We start from the raw sequence: 7,915 nt of genomic DNA on the forward strand, positions 1-7,915 counted from the left end.
TGGAACTTGATCGAAGATTCCTTGATGGAGTGTAAACTTGAAGCAGTTCAGAAATATAGTGGGGAGCCTTGCCATTAAGAGCTTTGTGGACAATGAGCATTAGCTTGAAGATGATTCGTTGAGAGATAGGGAGCCAGTGTAGTTGTTTCAGAATGGGGGTGATAGAACAGGATTTTCTAGACAGTGTCACAATGCGGGCAGCAGTATTTTTGAGACGATGCCAATAACAGCGGGCGGCTCACCGGTTCGTTTTGGGTTTTTTTTGTTATCACAAAAGGAAGTCGAAATTTGTTAACATTCTAACAAATAATACTTGAAGTAAAACAATTCAAAATCTACTTACTTTGTTTACGAGTCATGGTAATGATGTTAATCCAAGTTTAGGTTGAAAATATAATGTATCCCAGTTCCCTCCCCCCTTAAGCTGAACCCCTAAACTTTCCAGTCGTTCTACGTCAACGTACAAACGCGCTCTGTATCTCTACTGGCCCCGTTACACCGTGTTGGAGCATGCCAGCATGAGTTCGTGCATGTTGCTATGATAAACTGTGAACGCACTGGCGCGTATGCGCGTAACTAAGGTACGCATCTTGCGTCACCACACACACCTTCATGCGAAAGGGAATGCGAAGCAAAATTTAGTGACGTAACAACCCGTACGCGCGCCCTTTCAATTGTGACGCAAGAATATTCAATTCAATTCAATTCAATTCACTTTTGCAGAAAGTATGAACCGTGGATCGAGAGAGGATGGAGGGAACTGATTGACGAGTGTCCGCAAGGGGTGTCCCTAGGGTCAGAAGACTTATGGGATAGGGAACAGGTAACAGGTTTTAACCGAGCTTTAGGCATACACATTTGTTGCCTCTTTTGCATTTCAATAATGATTATAATTATGCAAAAGACGCATACACGTGCACGTCATAATGCGTATAAAAAAATAGCCATACTTAGCATTCCCAAAGTTAAGGAAGTTCTAATTTCACCAAATTTGTAAAAGGAGGTCTTTTTAAAGTAATTATATTATGGTCACAGATAAATTTTGACCTTTGCATGTGACGTTGTTCAATTATCATTTATTTAACCTCTTATTTAAATTATATGAAAAAAATCATTTGATAAAATTATTTCATTAACATCGTCTTTACAGATAATGACTACTAACTAACCAATAACAATATGAAGTGATAAAAAGGTAGTTCTTTGTCAGGTGGGTTTTCATAAGTCGTAAAAGTTTTCATTTTCATCCTAAACTTAATAGTTACAAACAAATAACAGCTGAACAAGTTTTCAGATGTGCCTGATTTATCCACATTAAATGTTTGATAAAAATCACAGTTACTCAAAAATAAAATGTCTTGTTCCATTTGGCTGTGTACAAATTCTGTCTGCAGGAAGTCAGGTTCTGTGTCTCTCCTGTATATAAACGTAATGGCACGTTGTCTATAGTTCGATACTATTGCCCAGTTGTCAATAATTGATATTAAAGTGTACCATACAAAAGAAAATAAATAAAGATGTATACATATATACTTTCATTCTAAAAACCTTCATAACACCATTTGCCCAAAAGGCAACTTGTATAACAAAATGTAAACAAATAAAATTGACGTACCGATGTTAAAGGTATGTGTTTCTACATATTATTTTACTTTCTTTCAGTAACAACGAGGCGAGTCCTTTCTCTTTCGATAACTGCACGGTGTTATTTTACGTGCGTCACAAAACACACAGGACCAATGGCTTTACGTCCCATCCGAATGATGCAGTAGTTAAGGGCCAATGCCACGATTGGGACTCGAACGTACACTCTGATGATCAGAAGCACCAGAGTTTGAATCCGGTGCTCTTAACCGTTAGGCCATGATACGCCACAATTACCAAAGGTCAGTGTCCCTTTAAGTTCGCTTTTCTTAGAGTACTTGGCTTAACAACCAGAATCGGAGCCCATGTTTGGTTTGAATCATAACTTCACTGGTGTGTTGATGCACCGTGTTTTCCTGAGGCAACACCACCAACCACGTGACTGCATACGTCGACGGATAGGAATAAAACAGAGTACCAGTGAGCAGCAAACGAAGCTTGTACTAATGACAATGAGGCTGACTACGTAATTACCAGTGACGTCAAATAAACCACCTGCGAAAATAAAACAAATATTAAGGGATTATTTGAATTGATCGTTATAGCAGTTTTGGTGATGGGATTTGAGGCATTGCAGGATGGGGTATCAATACAAGGGTCAGGCAACTTGGAGGCAACCAACTGCAGTGTATGCTACAGGACCACTTTGGTAGCGTGGGTCATTTTCCAAACATCGTCTTATACGATCCCACAGAAAAATAGATGAACATTGAAATATGAATGTTCTTCTTGTTTGAGATATTGCCTGATTCCGGTAAATTGCTCGTGTAACACTACCCTACGGTTATGAAAATACCTGATATAGGAGCGTTGAGCAACCCTCCCAAACCATATGGAAACATTGCTAGAATCATCACTCCATTGGCACTGTACTGTCTGAAGAGATCGGCTGCTATAACGTTAGATGTACCAAACGCTACTGATCTCGTCACTCCAGCTGCTACAATATAGAAAAGTAAAAAGGGAGAGATGATTCGCCAATGGATGAAATAGACCTTTGGTGCAGCCATCTTGAATTTCTCCCATTGATATCAATGTTACTTATGTCCTGATTGGCTGTTTTGTATACATGTATGCGCTTTTGATTGTGTTACCTTTCTAAATGTTCACATTTAATTATTTCCCAAACAGAGTATGGAATAAACGTCTTATTTAATTGATAAGTCACTTTCCCAAGACACAATCAATCCGACTTACCCAATGCCAAGATAATAGATTCCGTGAAAGTCTGGACGATCGTCATTAATCCGAACAAGACGGTCCCCACGAGCATCGAAGCAGAGGCGCAGTAGATCTCCTTAACCGGAAGTTTCTTTCCAACGATGGCGATGAGAGCTTTCCCTGCGATGTCTCCTGCTGCGAAGAGCATAATGACCAGGGCGGTTTGTTCACTGCTTAGACCTCGGCCATCCAGATAACTTGCCTGTTTGAGAATGGAGGAAGACAATTGGAGAACCCATTCTTCAGATTAACTGCTTTGCCAGGTACATATGTATATCACTATTTTATTTTTCATATTTACATCCCATTTTCAGCAGCGTTGTTGCTGTTTGTAAGTTGTTTTGTGAATTGAATTGAATCACCCATCATGTGACGTCATTAGTGCGAGCATCGTCTTCATATAATACTTACGAAATTTATGACGAAAAAGGTCCAGCCGAACGACAGGAGAATGATTGCGATGGTCCACAACCACGTGTCCAGACGTCTCACCATGTGACATACCTCCCAATGGCAAGAGCAACAACCTCGTCCCTCTGTCAACCTCGTCTCTTTGTCAGTTTCCATTTGAATATTCCCACCGTTATTATCTTCTTTGTCTTGAAGATCCACATTCATCGTCGACGTTTCTTCTGATCCGGCTTCAGAGTCTTTATCATCCTCTCGTAGAGAAATATGTTCCCTTTCACCTTCTTCTTTGATTGCTCGCTGTTTTTCCCGATGCCGCGGATCGTCGCTTGTTGGTGGCGGTTCAACGAGAAACACTCCAAAGGCGAAGCTGAGAGCCAAACATCCGCCGGCGACAAACCTCAACGACGCCCGCCACCCGAAGCGCGCAAAAGACGCTGTGAGTATGGGGCTGAAGACGAACATTCCTTCAGAGACGGAAAACCAAAGAAAAAGCTTTTAAATTGTTAAATTGTGGATAATAAGATAAACAATATCGTAGAAAGATGGCCTAGATTTTAAAATGGAAACATGTCTTTGTTCAAAGTAATACTTAGACATTAAGTTAATAATACCAAGTGGGAACCTTTTTCATTGCATGCTATGTACAATTGCTATTCATACAATTTTGTGTTTTTGCCACAATTAGGTTTGAACAAATTTGAGTATTACCTATAGATGATCCCATGGATACGATTGCATTGGCGCGAACATAATCTCTGTCTGCAAACCAGTTGAGGACAACCACCGATGCCGCGTGGTTCACGAAGCTATTTCCGACTCCAACACCGACTCCGTAAGTTATGATGGCATATTTCACGGACGGAACCAATGACGTCATCACAATTCCTGCACACAGGATGCATTGCCCCAGTAGGGTCATCGTACGATTCGTTATCCGATGAAGAAGCAGGGCGTCAAATGGACTTCCAAGGAAAGTCAGCGACCAAGCTAATGAACTCGGCCATCCTATACCGAACAACAACAAAAAATGTCAGTAGAATTTGAAACTTTGCATGGTAGAAATACGATATGGAAAGGCTTGTGGTAACACCATGTCATGACTATCTCTAAATGAGTTGGGTCGGTTTTAACTCGACGTGTCGATCAGTATGCTCTGATCGTCTTCTGGAGAAAGCGGAAAAAAATGTTATTGTCAAATCAACGGGTAAACTGGTCCCCTTAATATTCAGCCACAAGGATGATGGCAGGTATTATTAATAGTGAGGTTTAGCTGCACGTTATACGCGAGCAAAAACGTGAACGTAAACGTCAACAAATTGTGTCATTCCTAGGTGACGTCAACACTGTGTGCCTTTTTCAGGCTCACGTATGACGTCTGCACGTACTTACCTGACGTGAAAATAAAATTTAGATTATGCTTAAACATGAGTGTACTTTCTCTTTTACACGGAAAGAAATCAATCTTGAGAAGTCAATGTCACTATAGATTTACCTGTAAGAGCAGCTCCTGAACCAAACTCCTCTTGTAAACTCACAAATAAAATGCTATAGTTCTGCAAAAAACCCAGGACGATGAAAAACTGAATCGCCGATGAGACTGTTACAACCCAATGCCACCAGCCAGAATATAATGTCTTCAATCTCAGGCGCATCATTATGCCTTCTTCCTTCGCTTCGGGAGCTGTCATTTTTATCTTCCAAAGTAATCACTGAAAAATAAAGAGGTGACGATTTCAACTTTTATCTAAGCGGTTTTGGGTCTGTCTTTTTTTCTGTAAAAACAGTACAATCAAGACACAAAGTGAGAACTGGTGTTCGGTGTTGTCACTGATTATGTTATGCGTCAGAATGCGTTGAAGATTCGGAAGTCATTTGGCCACAGTCGTAGTCTTGGTGCATGACGTTCTTGTTGAGATCATGTGCGCGGCTACTATGAGAAGTCGAGCGGGGGGTCGCGATATTTGAGTGGTATAGTGAATAACAACGTCTTGCACCAAGACTACCGTCGTAGCTGTATATAGCCTTCGGATACGGTATTATTTAATCATTACCTTATGTACCAACGCACTGTTTTAAACAGTCGTTTTATACAGGGGCCTCGCCAGAGTAATAGGGGGGGCGGGGTTAGAAAGCGTGGTGGGGTAAGGACCTATACGGCTCATTACATCTATAATCTAGTCTTATTGACACAACTCATAATTATGCCAAAATGCTAATTGCTAATTCACAATATGAGATTATAAGTAATTATTTTGTAATCTCCCTTTAAAGGGTCTGTATCTGTTTTAGTAATAAATATGGACATTTACGGCATGGGAAAAAAACTTACGCGGTTATATAGAACTTTGAGGAGTGCCACCCAGCTTTGGATTCAACAATGCATTTTGAGAAACATTTCACTTCAAGTAGGCCTACCGCGGTTGTAGAAAAAGATAACACTTTTTATCCCCTGATCTACCAAAATAGATAAACTCACGAGAGCTCCACATCAGACACATGTAGCATTGCCCACAGTATACACAAGCAGTATATTTGCATGAATTAAATCCATATGCAAACATTGTTGATTTTTTTAACGTAATAACACGGAGCAAGTAATAAGCAAACATATCATTTCATGTCATATGGGTCTTTCACCGCACGACCATCAGTATACCATATACCATGTAACTACACTACAAAACTATGGTGTTAAAATTTAACACACTATAGATACCGAACAAAGAAAACCATAATTAACATCATTTAGGGGGGTTAAAAATAAGATCAATGTAATTGTTAAAAATAATTAGTGTTCTTTTAACCACTACTATGGTGTAAATTTTGATTGTTGGTATCAACATGTGACAACTCATGTGGTGTTGCGTTAACCATGGAGATAGAACAACCAAGTTTTTGCAGGTTGCTTATTTGGCCAGGTAGATTTTGTTCTTTGAGAGCTGTCTGGCTTTATATTGTACTACCGTGGAGTAGATTTAGGGAATTCGGGAGACTTGTCTCAGGCGGCTCTGAAACATAAAAGAGCAAGCTAGTCGACGTTGAGACCAATCACTCACTCCGCAGAAGTGACGTAAAAAGCCAAAGTAGCTAATAATAGTCCCCACCGATTTTCTACCTTCTGTCCAGGTAGTTGAAAAGCAAGACCATTGTTTTGGAAACTGAAAAGTCTCCCGAAATCGGAACATATACTCCTCTTTGTAGCAGAATATCAAGCATAGTCCGGGAGCCCAGCAGGGTTTATTGGAAATTTTGAGCGCAAAAGGTTTGAGGTGTGGGATGTATAGTACCCCATGGGGGAACCTTAAAATGTGAATTCTTAAGCGCACCCTGTGGTGCGTTGGGAGGGGGAGCCCCCTTAACACACCCCCAAATTCCATTTCAATGAAATGTTGAGTGCAAGCTAAATTTTGGGGTGTGTTTAGGGGGCTCCCCCCTCCCAACGCATCACTGGGTGCGCTTAAGAATTCACATTTTAAGGTTCCCCGATGGGGTACTACACATACCACACCTCAATCTTTAGCACTCAAAATTTCCAATAAACCCTGCTGGGCTCCCGGACTATACCTGCCGAAGTAGATACACACATGGTGTTTCCGCAAAACCATCAACCAAATATTGACGCTTCACCATGCATTGCCTCAAATCCCATTCCACCCATAGTAAGTTACAATGTAAGCTACTGGTAGGCTATATGCATTAGTCCTTGAATATTTCCAACCTTGAATGGCAGAACGCTCACCCTTTAAATGAATTGACAGATGCTGATGATGTATAATATGTCACTGTGGTAGAATCAGTCTGCTGTGGAGACAGGTCGTGAAGACTTGTGCTAGCTAGAAACGCATGCACTTCGTGGCCTGCCTGCCGTTTCCTATCCCCCTTGACTGCAACATTCTGTATAGATAGGTAACTGCATTTGTCAATATCATTTCCGCAAAGATTTCCGGTAGTTCGAGCTGCTTTTCAGTTGTACATTAATTCAACAAGCCTATAGAAGTTAAACTTAAATAGTCCAACTTAATTCACCTTCTCCGGCGTGGATGACGGGGCCTTATAAACCGAGACGCTCCAGCTAGGCCTACCGTCAAGCCTATCGGTGGTACAATTATTATATTTTATCTGCTGTCAACAACAGGGATCTCATTGCATTGTCACAACTCACAGACAGCAGCAGCGATATATAATTTTCACCCATTTAAAATATCACGAACGAGTGAGCATTAAACATGAAATACCATTCAGTAACGAGCGAGTTCAAGTTACACACTATAATGCTTGTAGCTGGATGGATGGTCCGCGCACGGAGTATTAATATCCCGGTATGCATGCTAGACTTGTGAACAAGTCGTTAAATGTCTGTCGCCTTATGTAGCGTTCGACTCTCTCCGCGATACCCGTGACACTGACGACTATCCTTGCGAGGCTACTGCTTTCGTCTGTAGCCAGCAGCTTTGCGCTAATGATCTCGCGAGAGCAGAATAATATCGTGGAAGCCCGAATCGCTGTACGCCACCACCAGGACTCGACTATCTCACCGCGACAGACCAAATCACGAACTAACTATTGAAGGAAAGGGTTTAGTTGATCCGAATTGGCGACTTTGGCTACAGCTAGCTTCGGCTAGATCAGATGTAGGGAA

The 7,915-nt window shown here is 41.1% G+C and overlaps 1 protein-coding gene across 2 annotated transcripts; it reads right to left on the reverse strand.

Annotated features, from left to right (window-relative positions):
* Nucleotides 1-1,040: 1,040 nt before the first annotated feature.
* LOC117295141 (monocarboxylate transporter 12-like) lies at nt 1,041-7,915 on the reverse strand. Of its 2 annotated transcripts, XM_033777706.1 has the most exons (8): nt 7,303-7,915; nt 7,016-7,170; nt 4,769-4,985; nt 3,985-4,281; nt 3,277-3,740; nt 2,842-3,067; nt 2,441-2,584; nt 1,041-2,139 (listed from the first exon to the last, which is right to left on the reverse strand). In XM_033777706.1, exons 3-8 carry the CDS (start codon nt 4,962-4,964, stop codon nt 1,964-1,966), a joined length of 1,503 nt encoding a protein of 500 aa, XP_033633597.1. In that variant the 5' UTR covers nt 4,965-4,985; nt 7,016-7,170; nt 7,303-7,915; the 3' UTR covers nt 1,041-1,963. The 2 variants fall into 2 exon arrangements, with proteins under 2 accessions (XP_033633597.1, XP_033633596.1); XM_033777705.1 differs by having other exon boundaries at nt 7,016-7,915.

This window comes from Asterias rubens, chromosome 9 (assembly GCF_902459465.1).
Source record: "Asterias rubens chromosome 9, eAstRub1.3, whole genome shotgun sequence".
Taxonomy (NCBI): domain Eukaryota; kingdom Metazoa; phylum Echinodermata; class Asteroidea; order Forcipulatida; family Asteriidae; genus Asterias; species Asterias rubens.

Excerpts from the sequence above, each read along its gene's own strand:
- LOC117295141 (XM_033777706.1), bottom strand. The coding sequence starts at position 4,964 with ATGACAGCTCCCGAAGCGAAGGAAGAAGGCATAATGATGCGCCTGAGA. Across the intron at positions 3,741-3,984 it reads ATCCATGGGATCATCTATAG|GAATGTTCGTCTTCAGCCCC; the intron begins GTAATACTCAAA and ends CCGTCTCTGAAG. Across the intron at positions 2,585-2,841 it reads ATCTATTATCTTGGCATTGG|CAGCTGGAGTGACGAGATCA; the intron begins GTAAGTCGGATT and ends TCTATATTGTAG.